Genomic DNA, 24,879 nt, shown 5'->3' on the forward strand with positions numbered 1-24,879 from the left:
TGTAATTGTTTGATTGTTATAGTTTCTTTGGCACGTGCCTGATTACTTGTCAAAAAACTACATATGTTTTACTGGATCCTATGCAGCTGTAGAAATTTCTTTCTGAATGAGATAAAAATATTTGCTGTGGGGACTATGGGTGGTGTAACTGAAGTGCTGAGGGGATTGGAGGGAAAGTTTCTGTTCTGTTTTTCATGCGAGCTCAATATACTGTAGCTTGTTTGATTTTATTATGTTTTCCTGTTTAATTAATTTGGGACATTTATGGCTATTTTAAATAAACAATGCTTTGAAAGCTAAAAATAATAGGTCTATTTTCAAGCTGCATTAGCTGTCTATATAGGGAATTAATTCACTCCGAATAAAAATTATTTCAAACAAAAAAAAAAATTCACTCCGAGTCTGAGGCCCATTCTACTAAGGTGCAAAACCTCTGTGGTATTTATTAGAGACTTCCACAAACCTTTTGGAAAGTCTGCTGTGCAGGTAATGCAGAACAGTTTGTTAGCAGGCATTTCTGCTATGTTATCTGTCCCTTTTAGCTATTAATGCTAGGAAATGATCTCTGCATTAACTTGCCCATTCCTCACCCATTCCATGCCCCAAATTGGTATTTTTCTCAATTGATGTTTAACACAGTGATTAACTCTTAATATGGCACTGTGCTGTTAGCACGTGCTAATTAATCCTGTGTCCTTCCGCCGTCTCTGGTCAGGTCACATGATGTCATACACACAGAGAAATGCATTGGGAACAATTGTGCACTCAAGGATCTTCGGAATCAAAACCGCAAGTCAGTCATAAACACAGCAAAGAAAATTCATTGCCTTGAAAGGCTGTAAATATCAATCGGTAAGAAAGATAATGAACTGCAATTTCAGCAAGGAAACGAGAATTGCCTAAAATTCTTCCAATGTACTCAAAGCCAGTTGTAATCACTGCTACTTCTAGTCCACTACATCATGCCATACAGGCGAACTCCAAAGCTTGATTTTCAATTTCTTGCTCCTAAAAGCATTTGAACATTAAAGAGAAGAATTTCATGTTCCATAACGATTTTTTCTGCTGCCTTGATTTATGCACTGCTAAAATCTGAGAACAGTTCAAGAAGTATGTTTGCTCTGATATTTTTATCACCTCAGAATCTGTGACTAGGGCTGACACCACATTATTTGCGAAGAAGAGTCAAAAAATTATACAAGCCTGGGCAAACCTCTGTGTTTATCTTAATTTGCTTCTAATTTCGTCACAAAAGCAAATGTCTGATATTATTTCATTTTGCTTGTTTGCATAAACGGGTGGGGGCGGGGGGTTGGATTGGGGGAAGGGATGGGGTAGCTTTTCTTGTTGGGTGGGATTTGGCCGAGTCTGGGTTTAAGAACACAGCCTGGACCCTACCGAGCTCTGCCTGTTGGGTGGTTTGCTGCTGTTGTTGTTTGGTTCCTGTATTCTGTAGCTGGAAAAATGTTATTGTACTTGATCTGTTTGGTCTTTATCATTTAGTAAACTGTTTTGGAAAAGAAAAAAAAAAAAAAAAAACAAACAGAACTGTGGGGCTGGGATTCTGCTTTGGACCTTGAATAAAAACTGCAAAGCTCTTAGGTGTTTTTTTTAAAAAAAAAAAAAAAAAAACCTCTGTCCTATTGTGTTTTTAAACATAAAATTACATTAATGATTAAGGAGCCTATGCAATAAAACTTGCACTGAACAAGGTTAGGATGCATGAGCTAAAACAAGTGGCATGCACATCAAAATGCCAAGGTGATAGAGATAGATTTGGGGGGAATTCATCAAGGCGAGCTAACTGATTTAGCGTGCGCTAATATATTTATTTATTTCCCCCCCCCCCCCCATCCTTTATAAAACCACACTAGAGGTTTTTAGTGCCGGCAGACACGCTGAATGCTCTGCGCTGCTCTGATGCTCATAGGAACTCTATGACCGTCAGAGTAGTGCACCGGCCGGCGCAATAACCCTCTTGCGTGGTTTTGTAAAAAGAGGGTATTATTTATTTATTTAGTTTTATAGCCCGTCCTCCCAGGAGAGCTCAGAACGGGTTACAAGATTACATACTTAGAACATAGAACATTCATAGGAGTGAGGTTTCAGTTGCGGGTGATTAATAGATGATGCAAGATAGAGTGGAGGTTTATATACCATATAAAGGTAAGTTACGTCCCAAGCATGTGCTAACGATTAGCATGTGCTAAATACTAAGATAGGAATCCACTATGAAAACTCTGCACCTTGTAAATTATGAAGCATGCAGCTGGTAATTTTCCTCTTCGAAGATGTGTGAAAGTAAGTCAGAGCAAAAACCCCTTGGGAGTACAGTCCATGGAGTGAGAGATCCAGGACTTCTCTGATGCAGTTTTTGCTGATTGAAAAGTCTAGGAACATGAAATAGAGCAATGATCTTTACTATTTTTAGATCAGGAGTCATGGGGAGGGGGGGGACTTTAATTTGAAAGCCAAGGCCATTGCTGGACAAAGCAACTGGAAGACCAGGCAAGGAGAAAGTTCTCATCCAATCTGACCTGTGAGTGCATTCCTTCCAGTGATGCAGTCAACACAACTGTTAAGGTACATTTGGAACGACTCATAGTTAAACTAAAACTAGGGTTATCATAGCCCCTCGTTTTCCCAGAATTAATTATGTGCTTATAAGTACAGCACAGGTAGCAAAATTAGAATTCTTAACCTATTCTCTTCTCTCAGGGCTTCCTCCAAGCAATGAACACATTCAAAATGCTATGCTATAATGCTAAAATGTCTTATATTCTGCAATTTCTTCAATGGATTCAGTGCGGATTACAGCAAGAAAAATCCTACATTGAAAATTAGAAGAAAATATTGTCCATTTATTATGACCTTTTGGAAAATCAGTTTGGGACCAAATTAATTGTTTATTAGACAATCCAGTGGCATTGTCATATGATACTGTGTTGTTTGGTATGGCAATGAGAGCAAAAAGTCAAATTTCTTCAAATAATAATAAATTATTACTTATAATGACTGGGGTTGCCGTTCAACAAATTACGTACAATTGGAAAAACTGGAGTAAACTAAACTATAATTTTTGGTGGAATTCCCTATGTCATATATATAAAATGGAAAGATTTATTGCAATACAGCGAGGGTGTTTTAGAAAATTTCAAGATGTGTGGGAGCCATTAACAAATTATTGCAATGATTAAATGATTTTTTTCCCTTGATTTACAGGTTCAATTATGAGGAGGAGGGGGAATTATTTTATTATTGTATATTGTACAATGTATTTGATTATATAACAAGAAGGGATGGGGAGGGTGGGGGTTAATTGCATTTTTTGTGTACTCTTGATGATTATTAAGTGATATATTTATGATTTATTTGTTTTATTATATTGATGCACTTATTATACATTTGAAAATGAATAAAGAATTAAAAAAAAAAAAAAGTCTCCTGCTAGGAGGCAATAAGGGGTAGGAAAGGAATTTCTGAGGATAAAATCCAGGAAATTATGTTAAGCGGTTATCCAGCTCCTTAGGGGTATGTATGTAGAACAAAATGCAGGTGAGAGAGTCTTTCAGGCTACTATCCTTAAGATGACATGACAAAATAAATTAATTAATTAAAAAAAAGAAAATTAGAAGAAATTTATTCTAGAATAAGATGTCAAAAAATCTAAGAAACCCAGCTCTCAAACTGGTTTTCAACATTTTACGGAATAAACAAATGACAACTCTAATCTAATTTGGACAGGAAGATCATTCCAAATCCTTGCTCCAAGATAAGCAAAGGTCAGTTGATGATAAATTTTATATTTAACATTTTTTAAGGTTGGAAAAGATAGTATATTATTTCTTCCAAACCTCCTCAATTTTGTAAAATCAAACAATGTTTACTAACAGAAGAGGGGGATTGACCTTTAATCTGAAGTGTGACATCAACCAATGAAGGAGAGGTGTAGTCCTCTCAGATTTTTTTGCCCCAATAATTAATCTCACCAGTGGCATAGTAAGGGGAGGGGGACCCGCCCCAGGCACCATATTGGTGGAGGCGCCAGCACCATTCGCCCCCCCCCCCACACACACACACCATGCTCGTGCCCTCCTTCCCCCGCTCTCCAGTACCTATTTAAAATCTTCACAAGCACAAGGAACTACTTCTAGCCTGCTGCTCATGCCGGCCTGTCTCCCTCTGAAATCACTTCTGGGTCACAGGGCCAGGAAGTGACATCAGAGGGAAAGCCAGCATGAGCAGCAGACTGAAGAAGTTGCTCATGCTCTCACGTTGGCAAAGATTTTAAGATGTACGGGGTGGGAAGAAAGGGCTTGAGTGTGGTGTGGAAGGAGTGAGGGGTCAGAGAGCAGGACATGGGGGGTTGGCGCAGAAGGTGCAGGGGGCAAAGAAGAGGGCACGTGGGGGCACCACTGCCCCAGGCACTTGCTACCCTCGCTATGCCACTGAATCATACCTGTATTTTGCATCAACTGCAACTTTCTTTTGTCTTACCTTCTCACTGGAAAACTTTCTGTCACCTGCGTTGTATCACTAAACTTTTGAATTGAATTCTTAAGTCCTCTATTGAAAAGTCCACAACATTTAAAAGAAGCACTACAGGAAAGCATCTGGCGTGTTATTGAACATATGGAGGGGCATTTTCAAAACATACTTCTAAGTCCAATTTGGACATATGGCAAATCACCATAAATTTAGCAATATATCTAATATAATAATAATAATAATAACTTTATTCTTGTATCCCGCAATACCATGGAAGTTCAATGCGGTTAACAATAGAAGAGACTGTACATTTACAGCGATGATACATATTACAGTGTTATTACATTTACAAAGATGTTACATAAATAGCAGTAATAAAAAGGCATATACTAAAGAAGAGACTGTACGTATACAGCGATGTTCCATGTTAAAGCGGTGGTACATTTACAGTGATGTTAAATATGAGGCTATGAAAAGGCAGGGCAATTAGATAAAACAGAGCTTGAGAAAGAGAGGCCATAGTGGCTTGGGAGGGGGGCGTAGTCAGAGGGAATGGAGGCATGTCGAGGTCAGGAGGGTGCAGGGAAGGGGGGAAGGCAGCGTTAGCGGAATTTGTCGAAGAGGTAGGCAGTGGCGTACCTAGGGGGGGGGGGGGGGGGGGGGCGGGCCGCCCCGGGTACCAGCCCTAAGGGGGTGTTCCCGGCCTTGCCGTTCAGTCCCCCGCCACCCCCGAAGGACCGCTCGCCCCCCTGGCCTCCCCGCACCACCTATGAACAGCCGCAGCAGGATCGCGAAGTCAGCGTCAGCATCCCTGCGCTGCTTCCTACGACGCGATCCCGCCCCTCCTCTGACGTCAGAGGAGGGGCGGGACCGTGGCGCAGGAAGCAGCAGGGATCGCTGACGCTGACTTCGCGATCCTGCTGCGGCTGTTCATAGGTGGTGCGGGGAGGCCAGGGGGGCGAGCGGTCCTTCGGGGGTGGCGGGGGACTGAACGGCAAGGCCGGGAACACCCCCTTAGGGCTGGTACCCGACGCTGACTTCGCGATCCTGCTGCGGCTGTTCATAGGTGGTGCGGGGAGGCCAGGGGGGCGAGCGGTCCTTCGGGGTGGGTCGGGGCATCAGGCCTTCAGGGTGGGGCGGGCGGGCAGGCAAGCAGGCTTTCAAGGGGGAGGGGGTGACAGGCAGGCAGGCAGGCCTTCAAGGGGGGACAGGCCTTCGGGGGGGGGTGCAGACATTCAAGGGGTGCAGGCCTTCAAGGGGGGCAGGCAGGCCTTCAGGGGGGTGCAGACCTTCGGAGGGGGGGTGTAGGCCTTTGGGGGGGTGCAGACCTTCAAGGGGGTGCAGGCCTTCAAGGGGGGAAAGGCAGGCAGGCCTTCAAGGGGGGGACAGGCCTACAAGGGGGGGACAGGCCTTCAAGGGGGGGTGCAGGCCTTCAAGGGGGGGTGCAGGCCTTCAAGGGGGGGTGCAGGCCTTCAAGGGGGAGACAGGCCTTCAAGGGGGGGAAAGGCAGGCAGGCAGGCCTTAAAGGGGGGACAGGCCTACAAGGGGGTGGGACAGGCCTTCAAGGGGGGGGACAGGCCTTTGGGGGGGGTGCAGACCTTCAAGGGAGTGCAGGCCTTCGGGGGGGGGTGCAGTCCTTCAGGGGTGGGGTTTAGGCCTTCAGAGGGGGACAGACCTTCGGGTGGGAGGTAAAGTCCTTCGGGGGGGTGCAGGTCTTCAGGGGTGGGGTGTAGCCCTTCGGAGGGGGGACAGACCTTCGGGGGAGGGGGGTCCTGGTGTAAAAGTACACAGAGGGAGAGAGGGAAGGGGGGGGTTCAAAGATACATGCATATGCCAGACTTTGGGGGTTAGAAATAATGGGTCTAAAAACAGAGGAGTGGGAGAGAGATGGTGCATAATGGGATTTAGGGAGGGAAGGAACAGAAAGGGAGAGAACTTGGAAACAGGGGATGGTGTGGAGGGGGGATAGAGATACTGGATAGGAGGATAGTTGGGAACAGAAAGGGAGAGATGGTGGATCCTGGGGTGGTGGGGAGTTGAGAAAAGGTGAATCTGTGGATGGAGACAAAAAAAAGGAAAGATGCCAGATCTCCGGGAGAGGGAAGGGAAACGGAAGGGGAGAACAGAGATGGCAGACGGATGGTTAGCACGGAGAAAGGAGACCCTGGCAAGCAAGACAACAAGAGCCTGGGACCAACAAGATTTGAATATTGATCAGAGAACAAAAGGTAGAAAAAATAATTTTATTTTCTGTTTTGTGATTACAATATGTTAGATTTGAAAAGTGTACATGAGACAGCTTGAAATGGGAACTTTTCTATTTTTGTGAATGGCAAGGCTGAGTTCAGTTAAAATATATGCTTTATAAGAAAATATAATAATGTGTTTTATAAAGTTTATAAGCATTGCTGGCATACTCGGTGAGGTGTTCCTAGTGTTGGTGGTGGTGGTAGCATGTCAGTGTGTTGAGAGGAAGAGGTAGTCTGGGAAATTCTGCTGAGCAAACTCTGGGCCCATTTCCACCCCCAGTTAGTCCACTCCACTCAACTGGTTCACACACTGAGTGGGTCTTTGGGTGTTATTTCTGGGTAGTTGTTTTAGAATCTCTTCCAGTGGTTTGTCAGTATCTCCTTCTGGTCCAAGGAAGGAAACTTTGTCAACCTTAGCATTGACCTTCAGAATATGTTTGTAACAGCGCTGCTTGTGTGGCATTAGGCTATGTAGTGATCGAAAGAAAAAAACAGACCTTTGCACATTTTTGCACTATATGGTGGGTGTATGAGGAGATTCATTTCCTGCACAGTTAAGTCCATTTTTTCTACTGAATAATAGTATAGGTACAATGAAAGTAAATAGCAAAAATGTTTGAGTAGATAATTAAGGAAATCTTTTTCATATTGCTTGCTTATGGACTGGGAAAAAAGACTGTTCAAGCAAATGTCTCCAGAACTGCTTTAATGGAAAAATGTGATTTTTTTTTTTTTAAGTACTTTGTGAAATTTATTGTTGTTGTGAAATTTATTGTTATACTTTGTTTAAACTTAAAAAGCGGTGTCATTAACAGTGAATCTAATCGAAAAATCGATTCAACAGGGTGAATCGGATCGAATGAAATATTTTTCTCTGAATCGGGCAGCACTATTGGCTACCATGAGAATGGGCTACTGGGCATGATGGACCATTGGTGTGACCCAGTTAGGCTATTCTTATGTTATGTTCTCATCTGTAGGGGCCTTTGTTTTCACTTCTTATTTTTTTCCTGGGAACTTATCAGTGTTTTTTTATAATGGGAACAAAAATGGAAGAGAATTAATGTGTGTGGAATGGGGGGGGGTAACTAATTTCTTCAGCTAAATAATTCAATCCACTTCAAACAGACATAGGAGAACTCACGCACCATTCACACACCCTCCAACCAAAAACGTCAAAAGAAAAAAACTGTTCGACAACCTCCTAGCCATTCGAGCTGCAACACTTGACCCCCAACTCTACAACCTATTGACCTCGACCACAAACTACAAAACCTTAAAAAAAGAAATAAAAACCCTTCTATTAAAAAAACACATAAAACCAAACTAACATAATCAGAACTGTCCCAAGCATCACCTGCAACTACTCCATATGTACTTCTGATGTCATGACAATTCAGACATAATTTATGTTATGTTATGTTTGGAATAATGGTTACATAAATGAGGTTCAATAAAAGAAAATTTTCTGTGGGAGCATTTGTTGGAACTTCTGTTATCCTGATTTCTTCTATCTGTGGGCTTTCTTTAGCTAACCTACTTATCTGGGGCTTTCCACTTCTGCAGCTGCCCTTTTCACGGTCCACTTTGCGCTTGCACTCTCTGGGGAGGGGGGGTTGGGTCTGGGCTTGGTGGGGTAGGTGTGTCTGGTAGTTTTGTCTGGGTGGTGGCTGGGTGTTTCTTGGGTGCTTGTTGTGCGGATTGGTGTGTCTGGTGAGCGGTCTGGGTGTTGTTGCTTGTGGGGGTTTTTTTCATTATAAAATATGGCTGAGGGTCTAGTCCGGCTTATTATTCTTGTGGGTTCTGGGGTGGGATTTGTTTGCTTGCCCCAAGTTTTGGCCTTTTGTTGTGTATTGCTATGCCTCTCATTGGCAATTTTCTCTTGGGAGAGGCTTGTTCATGCTTGTTGTTGCTGTTACTCTCATTCTGTGTTCTTTTTGATAATGTATAAGTTTCTGTACAGACCATGGTTGCTTGTCTGGACCTTTTGCCATTCTCAATAAAAATACTTTGGAAAAAAAAAAAAAAAAAAAAAAGAAAATTTTCACTGCCTGTTTCTATTCTGACCATTTATTCCATTTCATGGTTATTGCAAAAAAAAAAAAAAAAAAATTTTACATGAGGGGGGGGGGGGGGGTGTCAAAAAATGATGGGCCCCGGGTGCCACATACCCTAGGTACGCCACTGGAGGTAGGTTTTTAGTGACTTCCTGAACAGGTGGTAGGGTGGAGAGTTGGAGATGAGGGCGGTAAGGCAATTGTTCCATTTGCCCGCTTGGAATGCTAGGGTTCTATCAGTGAATCTCTTGTAGAGGCAGCCTTTTAGGGAGGGAAAGGTGAATAGGTGGGCGTTTCGTGTGCGAGAGGGGCCTAAGCCTAAGCCGCACATTCGCACTCTTACCTGCGTGCTCCCGTTTTCCGTGCGCTGTAGGTCCCTGCAGGTAGGAGAGCGCATGCACGCTTCCACGCATCTCTCTCTCCCAAGACAGATGTCGGCTTCGGGCGGCGTGGAGGCTGTCTGCCGCTGCGACTGTTGGCAGCTGCAGGCCACGGCGGCTGTCAGCTTCTGCAGACCGCGGTGGCTGTCGGCGCCTGCAGGCCGTTGCAGCTGTCGGCGGCTGCAGGCCGCCACGGCTGTCGGCGGAGGGCAGACGTGAAGTAAGGGAAAGAGACAGGGGGGGGTAGAAAAAGGAAGGGAGGCTTACTGCTGGATGGGGGAGCAGGAAAGAGGTGCTAGGGGGGAAGAAAAAGGAAGGGAGGCCTACTGCTGGACGGGGGAGCAGGAAAGAGGTGCTGATGGACAGGGGAGAGATTTTAAAAAAGAGAGAAGGGCTGCTGCTGGATAAGGGGAGCAGTGAAGGGGTGCTGGCAGACACAGGGAAGGTAAAAGGAAGGGAGAATGGGTGGACAGCCGAGGAAAAGGAAAGACAGAAAGAAAGACAGAAAGACAGAAGAAGAGGAAAAGAAGGAGAGAGAGAGAGAGAGAGAGAGAGAAAGAAAGAAATAAAGACAGACACACACACATATATTCTAGCACCCGTTAATGTAACGGGCTATAAGACTAGTATATATATATATATATATATATATATATATATATATATATATATATATAACTTTATATATAGACATGGCAACAGAACAGTGGGGCACCTTAGAGGTCACTGCTGTGAACTTAACAAAAAGGGTGCCAGATAAACATATCACCATATAGGTTATGGTGAGCCCCCATACATGGTGATTAACACCTACCTGTCTATAACCCCAATAGCCCTTATGGCCGCAGGTAGCACCTAGGGTATATGGCAGTAGTGTAGGGCTTTGAGGGTTTTGGTGGGCTCACATTTTCCACCATGAACGTATTGGTTAGAGTGGCTTATGGGACTTGTTACTCCTCTCTATGGATCACTACCCCCCCCTCCTCCCCCAGCTATTTAAGACACTTGCTTTACTAGGCTTTCCTATACCAGGTGCTGATGTTCTGGGGGCAGGTATTTATGTTTGTATTCTGATCATTGTGGGTGTAAGGGGGTCCATGAGTACTGGAGGAATATGGGGATGTCTTACCTTGATACATGCAGTGGTCATCTAATCAGTTTGGGCACCTATGTGGCACTTAGACCCTTCTAAAACAGGTCTAGTTCCAAACGTATAAGTTCTGTCCAGGATGTCTTGCAAAATGTTTGATTATCACTGCAAGACGACCATGTCTAACCCGCCCTTGAGACCGCCCAAAGCCCGCCCATAGCATGCCTCCACCACGCCCATCTCGTGCTCTGAACGTACAGAGGCTGGAACACCTTGCTAGACATACAGAAAGACTGTTTTGATTATCAGATGTCCTGGTGATTAGGACGTCCAAGTGCTGATTTAGGCAGGTTTTTGGACATTTGGATGATTCGATTATGCCCTTCATAGTGTGATGTTTGAATGTATTCCTTGCTTGGAGGAAGCCCTGAAAGAAGGCAGTAGGTTAGACTCTGTTTTTGCTACCTGTGCTCATTTATTTATTTATTTATTCAATTTTCTATATCGTTCTCCTAGGGGAGCTCAGAACGGTTTACATTAATTTATTCATTTTCCCTGTCTGTCCTGGCAGGCTCTCAATCTACCTAATGTACCTGGGGCAATGGGGGATTAAGTGACTTGCCTAGGGTCACAAGGAGCAGCGTGGGTTTGAACCCACAACCCCAGGGTGCTGAGGCTGTAGCTTTAACCACTGCGCCACACTAAGCACATCATCACATCTGGAGGATGAGGGGCTATGATAACCCCAGTTTTAGTTTAACTATAAATCAATTGAAAGCCCCATGAACCAACAGTTTTATTCTGATGAGCACAGCTTGAGGGTCACGAAGGAGAAGCAATGTAATTATGCAGTGCTGCAAATGGGATAAAACAATACACAAAGATGGTTTGGCACACCTGTACTTGGTTTTCATTTTTCAGGTTTTCTGGTTACAGTCAGCTAAGCTTTCTCATTTTAATTAGAAAATAGAACAAAAGAAAAATAATTCACTCATTTCCTCTTCAATAATGTAGCTACCAGACCCTGAACTCCTCCTGCTGAAAAAAAGCAGCAATGCCAAAATTTTAAAATTTAGAAACATATTAATAAAGTTATAAATTAAAAAAAAAAAGAAAAGAAACATAGAAACATTATTACAGATAAAGGCCAAATGGCCTATCCATGGTAACCATTATCTCTTCCTCTCTCTAAGAGATCCCATGTGCCTATCCCATGTGCCTATCCCACGCTCTCTTGAATTCAGACACAGTCTCCGTTTCCTCCACTTCTTATGGGAGACTATTTCACGCATAAGAACATAAGAATAGCCTTACTAGATCAGACCAGTGGTCCACCTAGCCCAGTATCCTGTCTTCATGGAGACCAATCCAAGTCACAAGTACCTGGCAAAAACCCAAATAGTAGCAGCAGTCCATGCCACCAATCCAGGGTAAGCAATGGCTTTTCTCATGTCTTACCATCTGTTCCACACATCTACCATATCAAGAGCAATTATAAGTATTTTATACCATGTTCAAATTGTCTGAGTACAGGTCTTACCTATTTCAGGTGGTGGTGGGGGGGGGCGGCATACTGAAACTTAGTAAGTAAAATGAATAATTACTGGTTTATTATCTAGATGGACCACACAGGTATCTGCCATCATTTACTATGTTGTACTTCCTCTACCACAGATCTATCTTATCACATCTGTGGGGTCCAGAGGTCCAAATGAAATAATAAATAATTCAAAATGGTGCTTTCCCCAGAGCTCATGCCTCAATGAACTGGTAAGTCTCAGGGGCAGATTAACTGTGATCTGGGCGCCCAAGCAATAAGATTCATGGCCTCCTAACCACCTACCAAAAGTGATTAAATTTAATGGAGGCTAGAGGAGTAATGGCCTCCTATTGTTGTGGGCCCTTGGGCACTACACTTTTGTCAAAGTAGTCAGTCCATCCTGGTTAGTCTATAAGATGCAACCTGTCTCTGCTATCTAAGCTATAAAGTGTTCTAATTAGAGAATGACACGAGGAAAAATTTGTCCCCGTTACTGCCCCATCCCTGCGACCACCGTCCCTATCACTGCCCCGTCCCCATAACCACTGTCCCGCCCCGTCCCCATTCCCGCAACCACTGCCCCCACCCATCCTTGTCCCCGTGACCACTGTCCCCACCCCATTCCCGCGACTACTATCCATGCAGTATCCTTACAAGCCTCAGTACTACAATATTTAGCTTATTTTTTCCTTATAAATCAAAGTTCTGGCTGCTGAATTAGAGAAAGAGATGATCAGCTGGCAGGGCTTTGTTTATAAATTTTTATCAACACAACTAATATACTACTTGATCCTTAAAAAAAAAAAGGAAATAAATAAATAGAATTTTTTTCTACCTTTGTTGTCTAGTTTCTGCTTTCCTCATCTTCATATTCAATTCATTCCATCCACTGTCTGTCTTCTCTCAGCATCTTCCATTTGCTCTATTACTGTGCCACTCCCTTCACCCCCCCCCCTCAATTGGTCTGGCATCTATCTTCTTCCCTCCACTGCCCCCATAGTCTGGCATCTCTGTCTTCTTCCCTTCTAGTGTCTTCTCCCCACTCTGTGTTCCCCAATTCCCTTCAGCGTCTTCTCCCCACTCTGTCTTCCCCAATTCCCTTCAGCATTTTCTCCCCACTCTGTCTTCCCCAATTCCCTTCAGTGTCTTCTCCCCACTCTGTCATCCCCATTTCCCTTCAGTGTCTTCTCCCCACTCTGTCTTCCCCAATCCCTATTTCCCTTCAGCGTCTTCTGCCCACTCTGCCTTCCCCATTTTTTCCCTTCAGATTCTTCTCCCTACTATGTCTTCTCCAATCCCCATTTCCCTTCAGCGTCTTCTGCCCACTCTGCCTTCTTCATTTTTTCCTTTCAGCGTCATCTCCACACTCTGCCTTCCTCATTTTTTCCCTTCTGCATCTTCTCCCCACTCTGTCTTCCCCAATCCCCATTTCCCTTCAGCGTCTTCTGCCCACTCTGCCTTCCTCATTTTTTTCCCTTCAGCGTCTTCCTCCCACCACCACCCTTCCCTCTCACCACCTCACTGCCCTTCAGCACCCCTCGCGCGGGCTAAGGATCTCCCTCCCCCTTACCTTCGCGGCATGTTAGTAAAGTAACTCGCTGAAGCCGGCAGAGCCTGCCTGCAGTCGCGTTTGTGTGGGCGGAAGCTTCTCCTCTGACGCAACCCCACCACCATTTCAGCGGGTTACCCTGAGTGTTTTCTTTCTCCTCGTTCTTCATTTTTCCCTCTGTTTCTATTATAACTCCTCTCAGTCACTCTTCCACAGTCATTGTCAGTTACCTGCTCTCTCCTAGTCCTTTTTTATTTGCCATTTATAAACCGACGCTACCATGGAAATAAAATCCTAAACCACATACACATACTAAGACTGAAAGCTAGTGCCTGTTACACTCATTATTTCTTTCACAATCAAACATAAGAATACAATCAAAGGGATGAGAGCTAGGAAGGAAAAAGATAAAACACAAGAGACAGTCAGGAAATGCAAGATAATTATACCCCCCAAAAAAGAATCTAGATCCTCTAATATCTAGGTCCAAACTTGCCACTATCCTCACAGTACTGACAATTTCTGCTCTGTAGAAGTTTGCTTTTCAAATTTTTCATATGGGTATGTGCCTAATGGGAATATTTTTCAGACTGGGTATGTTTACATGTAACCGTGGAATGTATCACTTCTAAATACTGTAGTTGTGAAAAATATCATGTCTTCTCTACATCATGCAATATTCATCATGCCTTATTTATTTTGTCACACTACTTCATATGATTAAAGCTGAAAAATTGCCACAAGTTATATTTGCATAGATTAACTATTTCTACACCTAAAGTATATGTTTTAAACCTTATTATATTATTTCAGAAAATGATATGGAGACCAATTTTTCCCTGTCCCTGCAGGGACTCATTTTCCTATCCCATCCCTGCAAGTTCTTTTCTGTCCCTGCCCCATTCCTGCCCCAAGCTCTATCCCTGCCCCATTCCTGCCCCAAGCTCTGGTCTCAACTGCACAAGCTTCAAACACTTTAAAATCATAAGTGCTCAAAGCTTGTGCGGTCAAGGCAGAGCTTACAGGAATGGGGCAGGGACAGGGATAGTGACACTACTCGTGGGGACAGGACAGGGAGATTGAGTTCCTGCGGGGACGAGGAAAAATTTGGCCCCGATCATTCTCTACCTTAGGAGTGATGGTACTATTTCATGCAAATGTAAATGTATTATTTGTATTTTGATTATGATTATGTATATAATGTGAAGGGGAATTTTTTAAATATGAACTCTAAACCCATGTTCAGATATTTTGCAAAAAAAACAGCCAAAAATCCAGTAGGGAAAATGACCATTTCCAAAACAAGAAAACATTTATCTTTTTGTTTTGAAAATGGCCATTTGTTAGATGTGTTTGTCCTCAGAGTGTCTATCTTTATGTAGCATTTTTTTGAAAAAACCCATCCAAATGAAAGACACATGAAACCCAGCCATTTGAACATAGGAAGGACCAGCATTCTTAGTAGACTGGACACACAGACACCCCTGCAGAGCAGTGGGGCACCCTAGGGGGCACTGCAGTGAATGTCACATAAAAGGTACACATCTCACCATAACCTGTTTTACATTGTAAGGTGAGCCTTAGAAAACTCACCTTACCTCCCCAACAGACCTTATGATTTAGGTGTCACCTATGTCAGTACTATAGGTTTATGTTGGGTTGTGGTGGGCTCACACTTTCCACTACAAGTGTACTGGAGTTGGATATGGGCCTGGATCTCCGTCTCTGCAGTCCACTAGGCTACTCAAGGAACCTGCTTGTTGCTCAGATAGGACTGGCCATAACATCTGAAGCTGTCATATAGGCTAGTAGAGGGGTGGACAACTCCAGTCCTTGAGGGCCGGAAGCCAGTCGGGTTTTCAGGATTTCCCCAATGAATATGCATTGAAAGCAGTGAATGCAAATAGATCTCATGCATATTCATTGAGGAAATCCCGACTGGATTCTAGCCCTCAAGGACCGGAGTTGCCCACCCCTGGACTAGTACAGGGATAGGCAATTCCAGTCCTTGAGAGCCGGAGCCAGGTCAGGTTTTCAGGATATCCACAATGAATATGTATGAGATGGATTTGCATGCACTGCCTCCTTGAGATGCAAATCTATCTCATGCATATTTATTGTGGATATCCTGAAAACCTGACCTGGATCCGGCTCTCAAGGACCAGAATTACCTACCCCTGGGCTAGTATATACTGTCAGTGTCGATTCAAGGATAGGAGGTGCCTGGGGCCGTGGCGCCCCCCAGCCCCCTCCTCTCCAACCCCCCTGCTCCTTCCTATCCATGCCATTTGCTATTCCTTCTTCTAACCCAGAGAACCAATGTAGTTGAACAAATGCAGTTGTCCCAAGATTTCTTGAATTCAGATACATTTTTTGTCTCCACTACTTCCAATGGGAAGACATTCAACAAATTCACCACCCTTTCCATGAAAAAGTATTTTCTAAGGTTACTTTTTAGTCTTTATCCTTTCCCCCTCATTCCAGCGTTTCCTTTCTACTGAAAAATACTCACCTCGTACACATTTATTCCATGTAGGTATTTTAAATGTCTCTAGAAACAATACTAGCAATAACAATCTAAATAGATAAATAACTGCAGCAAAAAATGTTGCAACAATGTTATAAGCCAAGTGGTGAAAATATCCTTTGAAAAACCATTAACAACGGGATCTGGATAGCTCCTACTACCTCCCAGACACCCCTTCCCAGCATCCCCCCCCCCAATAACTAATAGACCACACACATATTTGGTATAAATAGCCACAGCTCAATTTATTAACAAAACAGGAAATAATTTGCATAAATTAACATCCACAAGCATTAACTTCCATATAAAAAATCAGCAGCTCCTCCCGAGCTACCCGGTGTAACCATCAACAAAATTTCCCCCGACCCCGCCATGAACAGCAAGAGTCTGAAGGGTGGCATGACCTCATGCCCCATTAACTGAGTCAGCTCCCTTTCAAGAAGGGAAACTCCCTTTCATTCTGAAAAAAGAAAAAGGATTTGCTCACCTAAAAGTTCCCTTCCTTTTCTCTTTTAGATCTGTTCTTGTAGGGAAACGGATTGTGTCATCTGTTGGCCTGTACTCTCGCAAATCACCCAAATCACCTCTGGAAATGAGTAGAGCACTGTGAAACAGCAAATCTTACTATGCCTTCTGACAACTAACGGAGATTTTCCCTAAGCTCAATTTTGAAGCAACATTAATAGATCATGTCAAGTATAATTAAAGACTGGAAAAAAACATTCTTCGGCTATGTGAGATTTGTCCCAAGTTTTCACCATTGACGAATAACTCCACTAACCCAGGCACGGCTCCCTGCCGGCCCACCGCTCATCGCTGGATGAGCCCCAGCACCCAGTAGCTCGGGAGACCCGCCACAGGACTGTAAACATACAGGCCCCCCCCCCCAATAAAGGGAGCTGCGGCTGTCAACGTAAGGCAAGGACCCTCTCACAACCCGATGCAAAATCATCGAGGAGAAGATCCCAACCCACCGCCGACAAATGAACCCCGTCCGTGTGAAACAAACCAACGCAAGATACATCCACCCACTCATGCAATAATTGCATACCCCCTTGACTAACAACCCACTTACCCACCTGCCTATTTAATTTCGCCAACCCACGGGTCCAATGCCGAGACGCTAAACAACGAGGGCGGGGCACAATATCAGACCAAATCAATAAGACCCCAGGAAACCAATCCAATACAACCCTGAGGTCATCCTTGATGAGATTCACTAAGTCCTTCCCGGAACACGCATCCACATCGTTCCCCCCAAGGTGCACCAACAGTAAATCAGGATGACGAGGCCACGAACGAAGGCGCTCAAGCAACAGCAGCAATTGACTCCAGCGCATCCCACGTTGACCCCACCAGGATACACGGAGGCCCTGATGACCCAGTCCCAAATGGCGACCGCCAGGACGAATAGCTGCTCGCACCGCCGCCCAGTGTATAAAGGAGTGGCCAACGATCCACAGGGAATAAGAACGACCACTGGAACCTGAAAGAAAAAACAAGAACAGCTAACCAACAACAAAGACAACCCCAAGGTGAGTATAATTGGGAGCATTAGCATGACAGATACAACAAACCTGCACACCCCAAGTCCCTACGGAGCGCCCCGCCCCAAATTCGACACACAGGAAGACCCTTCCCGACGAATGTACCCCCTGAAAGCATCAGAAGCCCAACGCCCCAACCGCTGTATGCCCTTCCTAGACATGCCGGCCATGCTCGCACTCGTAGCCGCTCCAATTCTAAAGGAATGAGTCCCGTAAGCAGCCGGGTTCTCCCCACAGCGGTCCAAGGCCAAACGTAAAACCGCCTGAAACTGATAACGCGTAAGCGGAGCACCCTGAGTGTGAACAAACAATGCGGAACCCCCAACTGGACGAATCTCCAGAAAAGCTCGCAACCGAGTAACCGGACACGAACGACAAGCAGCTACCGAATGTAAAACCACCCATTGCCCCCGTGCACTCTGATCCGTCTTGGAGCTAACGATAAGTAGCCGCACCGTCGACGTCTGAAGTCGAACATGCTGAACCAACAGGCCACGCGAGCCTAAGCGAGCCAAAGGACCTACCAACAACTCGCTTACCCGCAATGCCCCAAAAAACGCGATGGCAAAAGCAGCCTGAAACAAACATACTTCATAAGGCGAACTAGCCACTTCCACCAACGCATTCATCAATCGAAGGAGTAACTCATGTGTGATGGGCAACCGCGTGTCCCGAGGACACGGGCGCACACGCCCCATCATTCGAAGCAGGCGCTGTACCAAGAATCCGGAAACAGGGCAAGCCCAACCTAACGCCCTGCAAAAGAATGAGAAGCTTGCTAGGCGACTGCGAACCACACCCCGGGATGTATGAGCCCGAAAAGACGACAGCACGAAATCCGCCAACAAGATTCGGCCACATCACCCGGGCACCAGCCACGCTCTGCCAGAAAAGTCGCCACCAATCGAAAGCCCACAGCATAATGCGACCACGTAGAATCCGCTACAGACAAGCGGAGCATTTCCCAGATTCCTTCCTGACCAGGTTCCATAAATGTGCTGGCATCGGCGAACCGTCCACCCGAGCATCCGGCGCCAACTGTCGAAACTGCAAAAAATTGAAACAAGACAAGGCATCAGCAATTCCATTCTGCAAACCTGGAACATGACGCGCCCGTATATACAATTTCAACCGCAAACACCGCAAAACGAGCTCTCGCATCAACGCATTTACCGCCAGACAACACGCAGCTTGCTTATTAACTACAGCAACCACTCCCAAATTATCACACCAAAAAACCACCCGCCGATTACGCAACACATCCGCCCACAACTCACAGGCCACAACAAGGGGAAACAACTCCAATAATGTTATATTTCTAGTAATACCCGAACTAACCCATTCTTCCGGCCACCGTTCAGCACACCAGGCACCGCGACAAAATGGACCAAAACCTACACCACCTGCGGCATCAGAGTACAACTCCAAATCCAAACTAGACACAGCAGGCGCCTGAATAGGCACCGTCCCATTAAAATCATGCAAGAAACGCGCCCACATACGAAGGTCAGCACGTACTCCAGCCGAAATATGTAAGAAATGTCTATGATCACGCACCCCAGAAGTAGCCGCAGCCAGCCTACGGGAAAACGCACGACCTATAGGCAACACTCTACAAGCGAAATTAAGTGATCCCAACAAGGACTGAACAGTATGCAAAGTCGATTTAGGTGCCACAAGCACCCGCTCAATGAGCCCTAACAACTGTCGAACTTTCTTCTCAGGAAGACGAGTAACCATAGCACCCGTATCGAGCTCTATCCCCAAAAACACCAAAGAGGTAACCGGACCCTCGGACTTGTTCCCAGCTAACGGAACACCAAATTCAGCTGACAGTTCCTCAAAAGCCCTCTTTAAACTCGCACAGACCATGCTGCCACCTGCACCAACAAATAAGAAGTCGTCCAAATAGTGCACTACAGAAGCAATCCCCTCCCGCTGCACCAATACCCAATGCAGGAACGAACTGAACTTTTCAAAATAAGCACACGAAATGGAACATCCCATCGGCAGACAACGATCGTAAAAGTAAGAACCGTCAAATCGAAAACCCAACAACGGAAAGGACTGTGGATGAATCGGCAACAACCGAAACGCCGATTCGATATCAACTTTAGCCAAAAGGGCTCCCTGTCCTGCCTCCACTATAAGCCACAAAGCACAGTCAAAGAATGCATACCGTACAGAACACAAATCTCGCGGAATGCCTTCATTAACCGAATGATCCAAAGGTCGAGACAAGTTATGAATGAGACGAAACTGCCCTGGAACCTTTTTAGGAATCACCGCCAAAGGTGATATAATCATCTGTGGAAAAGGAGGCTCCCGAAAAGGACCGGCAATATGCCCCAACCGCAATTCCTCCGATAACTTGGTTCGAACAATGCCCCGCAACTGGAAAACCGAGGAGGCATTCTGAACCCGGCCCCTAACCAAAGACCCCTGAAAAGGTATAACAAAACCAGAAGTATAGGCCGCATCCCGCGGCCTATACTTCCGAAGCCAAGGACGCATCGCCCCAATTCGGATAGGAGTCGGTAACTTCACCAAAAAATCACTTCCCTGCCCCTCCTGCAACACCGCCACTCCGCTTGGGACACTTGAGGGCTGCATGCGCCTGGCCACAGACCGAGCAGGCATGTCTAAATTTACAGTCGGTGAAGGGGCAGCTGGACTTATTAAATTTCCAACACACGTCCGACCCAGCAGCGGAACCTCCACCGACCCCCCCTCGAAAAGGCCGCCCACCGCCTGCAGAGCCGGGAGCAACCTTACCAACCTGATTGGACAGAGACTTAGACGCCATGTGAGTAAGCCACAAATTCACATCCTGGGTGCCCCAAGACATAAACCTGTTCTCCTCCATTTTGTCTCGAAAAGCCTCGACATAATTTAACCAGGCCCAACCGCCAAACCTCTGATACGAATCTAAAACAGAATCTGCATAGGACAGCAATAAACCGTAGTCCTGTGGGTTAGCGCGCCCCCAGACGCTGGCCAGCTGCAAGAAAGCCCGCAATTAAGAATTGACCGTGCCACCGGGAAAGGTTTAATCTCCTTCCGATCTTTTTTGGATTTTTTAGTACTCCGTCTGTGAGCCCTGCCCTCTAACAAGCGAAAAATATCCACACAAGACCGCCGGCAAATTTTACGACGCAAAGAGCGAAGCACCCGTTCCCAAAGCTCCGACAAAGCAACTAACGCAGGAGCCCCATGTACACCACCCGAAGAAACCACAAGATCACCTCCCGCAGAAAGCTCGACCCTGCCTGCAGGCCCCTTTGACGATGACGACGAAGCAGACGAAGACGATGAGGAAGACCCCGTTGACGATGAAGACGACTCGCCCCGCCGCCGTCTACGCTTACCCTTTTTCCCGCGTGCTTTTCCCACAAAAGCAACCTGAGCAGGCGCCACATTACCCTGTGAAGAAGATCCTTGGTCCACAACTCCTCCTGTAGAGATGCCGCTGACAGCAGTCCCACTCGAAGAAACAGGTCCTGAAGCCGAGATGCCCCGAACAGCAACCCCAGGCAAGGAAGACGAGAGATGAGAAGGTCCCGCAGCGCCACCGCCAGCAGCTACCACACCACCGAGCGCCAAACTGCGCTCCGATCCGGAACAGCCAGGCCTCTCAGATGTCCCCGCAGCTCCCACGTCTGACACTCCAGGATCACGACCACCAGGAATAAAGGCAGGCACCTGTGGAGACCAAGAAAACAAAGAGGCAGGACCAGGCAAAATACCCCCAGCCATACCCATAGGGACACCCCACCTAGCACCATAACTGCTACTGGGCATAATACCCATAGCCATAGGGCCAACAGAGCTCCCCCCCAGTGGGAAACCGAGGGCCCCACTCCGCTAACAGAAGACCTTGGACCCCAGGAAGGAGAACCCCAACCAGGACCCCAACCCCCAGGAAAAACGCCAGCCCAAGACGTAGACGCTCCCCCGACAGGAGCAGCCCCCTGGCCGAAGCAATCCATCCCCCTGCCAACACTAAAAACGTGAGGAGACCCACAAGGCTCTAAATTACCCATCCCACGAAGCACACTAGCAGCAGCCCCTTCTCGAAGTGGTCCCAAACCCCCATCTACCCCTGGGTGAGCCAAAGAAGCAGCATCCGCGGTCACAGAAACCCTCCCGCTTGTCTCCAACAGCACAGAGACAACACATGTAGCCGCAGGCAAAAAAGCCGTTGCTGAAGCCCCGCCCACGCGCGAAACAGACGAGCTGCGGCCGGCCGAAACAGCCCCACTCGAGCTGGACGACGAAACCGCCTGAAGCCGAGCCTTACCCACAGAAACCCCCGCTGACATAATGCTCCCCCGAGTCCCTCCCATAACCAACAACGCGACAGTCTTAGAACGGCGCACCGGCCGAACCCTCTCATCCCCAGTGCCCCGACCTACCTGCTGCGCCGGCTCCTCAGAAAATGAATCGCCTGCTAGAAGGGAAATCTCCGCCACGTCTCCCTCAGCGCCGTCACCCATCAAGCCGCAGGACTCCATGACGCACCCGCAACTGCCGATAAAGACCTAGCAACCACACCAGCAACTGCCGACACAGACCCAGCACCAGCTCCCAGCAACCGCCGCAAAAAGCCGCCCTGGAGGACTCGGAAAAAATAAGTCCTCCAAGGTCCCGGCTTTTAAAACTTTCCTCCAGCCACGCCCCCTAGCAACAACCAATCGCGCTCCTTTCTTAACGCGAACCGACTTCCCCTATGGCTCTGACTTCCTATTTCTCTTCCCCTAACTAGCCTACCCATGGGCACCTAGGGCTCCCAGCCCCGTGTTATCTTTCGCCCTTCGAGACGGGCTCTCGGGCTACTTTTTAAGTAAAGTGGAGAAAAAAGCCTCAAATAGTTTTATATGCAGACGGCAACCCAATGAGTTTTTTAGCCATTCTTAATCTGTATCATAGGCAAAAATACTCCACTACTTCTCTAAATGTAATCTTTCAAAATAGGAAAATATTTCACCACTGTGCACAGGGAACAGGAAAAAGAACCTTCAGGAAGGTTACACTTATCTTCACAGCTGTTGATGTAAGCCAGGACCGTGATCCAAAAACGGAATGATCTTCCTACAGTCACATTTCTGGCATTGAAGTGAAGACAAGGAACCGATGTCCAAATCCAACAAGGCACTTGTTTCACCAACGAATGGCTGCTTCAGGGAATTCCCTCCTATTCCGTCCACAATTTGGCTCCACAATGATGCCTGACTTATAGCTCCTGATATCGTGGCATCACTTCCTCCTGAAACTCAAAAAGTAAAACTTTATTGAAAAAACAAAAATGCAGAACTTTATTGAAAGAACAAAAATGCAAAGGCTCATAACTTAATAAAACACATATTTAAACCGTTGAGCCAAATGGTGTTCAAGAAGTAAACTGATCTTTGCTCACTCTGGTATAATTTAGTTTTTACATCTCTTCTACGTGCTGTTGCTAGGATATAATCAAGTACAAAGCATTTGAAGTCCTCAAATGAGTGTTCTTTTTCAGCACAATGACGAGTCAGTACATCATATTGTCTTCTATGGGTAGTGTTTGACCGGTGTTCAAACAACCTAGTTTTTAAACATCTCATAGTATGCTCTATATAGCAAAGATCACACGGGCACACTATTGCATACACTACACCCATAGTTTCGCAATTTTTGTTTTCTCAATAAAATTTTACTTTTTGAGTTTTGGGAGGAAGTGATGTCACGATATCAGAATAAAAGGAATTATGAATAAGTTTTAGGAAACAACAAAGAAACAGACAAGTTCATGACTTAAATAGTGCACTTAGGAGCTGCTTTTCTACGAGGGGCTGCTGAAAAGTTCTCAGAAGAGAATGATGTGGAGTCATGAAACTCACAATTTATTCCATACTTCCCTTGACACATTTTTATTTCAATGAGGCAAATGCATCTAGTAATTGGGCACAAGTATAGGGAAACCAAGCCATTATGATATCACCAGTGAAGTTGGCTCTCAGGCATTGGTGGAATGAGGCATTATGACATCACAATACATGAGACAGATGAAAAGTTCTCAGCCCAAGAGAATGATGTGGCGCCATGAAACTTACAAGCTATTCCACACTTTTCTTTACACTTTTCATTTCATATCATTGTAAGTTTCATGGCTCCACATTATTCTCTTCTTGGTTGAGCAGAGAACCAAAGGTCCCTCGTATTTTCAAACCAAGACAAACTAGATGAGAATAGCCAATGCATGTGGAGTGGAGCCTGTTGTGTGCTGTGTCTATCATTGACATGTCAGGTTTTCTCAGATGTAAAATGCACATTTGAATGTGAAATGTGTTTAGTGCTCTGGGGTACACCTGCAGGTTTTCATTCACAATGGCTCCTTGTGTGAATTGGTGAGATAAGCAACCTGTGCCAAGATTGAATGGTTTCCCCTACTGCTTATTAAAAATGTTTGCCATTGGCTGCAGGGGAAATGCCCTGGAAGATTTATAGTTAAAGTACAAATTGTATAATATCACAGTTACTTTGCCAAGGGCTTTTAGATGTTCTAGCCAGTGATTCATAGATTGCAGGCTACATGACCCCCCCTTCCCACACTCCGTGAAATATAAAAATGGGTGTTTAGCCTTGGACAGTAACACTGTTATTATATCCACATTGTGTCTATTTTATTATATTACTGCATTATGGCCTTCTGTAAAGAATTTTGGAAACCATTTTCTTTCCCTTCCATGGTCTCTCTAGTATTTATTTTTATTTTAAAAATTTCTATACCATTTAAAACTAACGGTTTACATAATTTACATGCATAATTTTATAAAAACATGATAAAACAGACACACAAACAATCATCAGGAATCATATCTACAAACTAATACCTTTGCTTATATAATGAGAATCATGAATAATTCATCAACTGTAGAGAGCGGGAAAATTATTGGCTAAAAATGGCATCTACAAATAATTGTGTCCTGAGTAATTTTCTAAGCATGCCTTTTTCACTACAGTTTCATATTTGGCCTACAAGGGAGTTCTATATTTTAACTCCTGCACAGCATAAAGTCATTTTGCCAGTCTCAACAAGCATTGGGTTAACATTTGTCTTCAGAAGAGCTAAATTCTCAGAATGTAGTAATCTGTTTAGTGTATAGCTAAGCATATTGTTTCTAAACAATTTTGGTATGTTACCATACAAAAATTGACGGCAAATCATTGCTGCTTTATATTGTATTCTGAAGGCAACTGGTAGCCAATGCAGTTGTTGAAGATATGGTGAAATGTGATCCTATTTTGCCAATCCCATTATCAATCTTGCTGCTACAACAGTAATTTTATTGTTCCTTCATTTATTTTCTGGAGCTGTTTGATTGAATGCATGCAAATAGGCTGTTTTCTGGTACCCTGTTTATAATTCAGAGGGTTTAGATTCATTATTTTCAGTTCCAAAATTTTATATAGTAA

The 24,879-nt window shown here is 45.3% G+C and overlaps 1 protein-coding gene across 1 annotated transcript in view; it reads right to left on the bottom strand.

Annotated features, from left to right (window-relative positions):
* The window catches only part of LOC117354845, a 72,679-nt gene extending 50,738 nt beyond the window's left edge, over window positions 1–21,941 (bottom strand). Inside the window, exons 1-3 of the mRNA XM_033932812.1 lie at window positions 21,843–21,941; window positions 20,850–21,129; window positions 16,960–17,366 (exon numbers count right to left, since the gene is read on the bottom strand). Of these exons, the coding sequence (XP_033788703.1) occupies window positions 16,960–17,366; window positions 20,850–21,129; window positions 21,843–21,941 (786 nt within the window). The remainder of the gene's footprint in view (window positions 1–16,959; window positions 17,367–20,849; window positions 21,130–21,842) is intronic.
* Between the last annotated feature and the right edge of the window lie 2,938 nt (window positions 21,942–24,879).

The sequence above is a fragment of the Geotrypetes seraphini genome, chromosome 2 (assembly GCF_902459505.1).
Source record: "Geotrypetes seraphini chromosome 2, aGeoSer1.1, whole genome shotgun sequence".
Taxonomy (NCBI): Eukaryota; Metazoa; Chordata; class Amphibia; order Gymnophiona; family Dermophiidae; genus Geotrypetes; species Geotrypetes seraphini.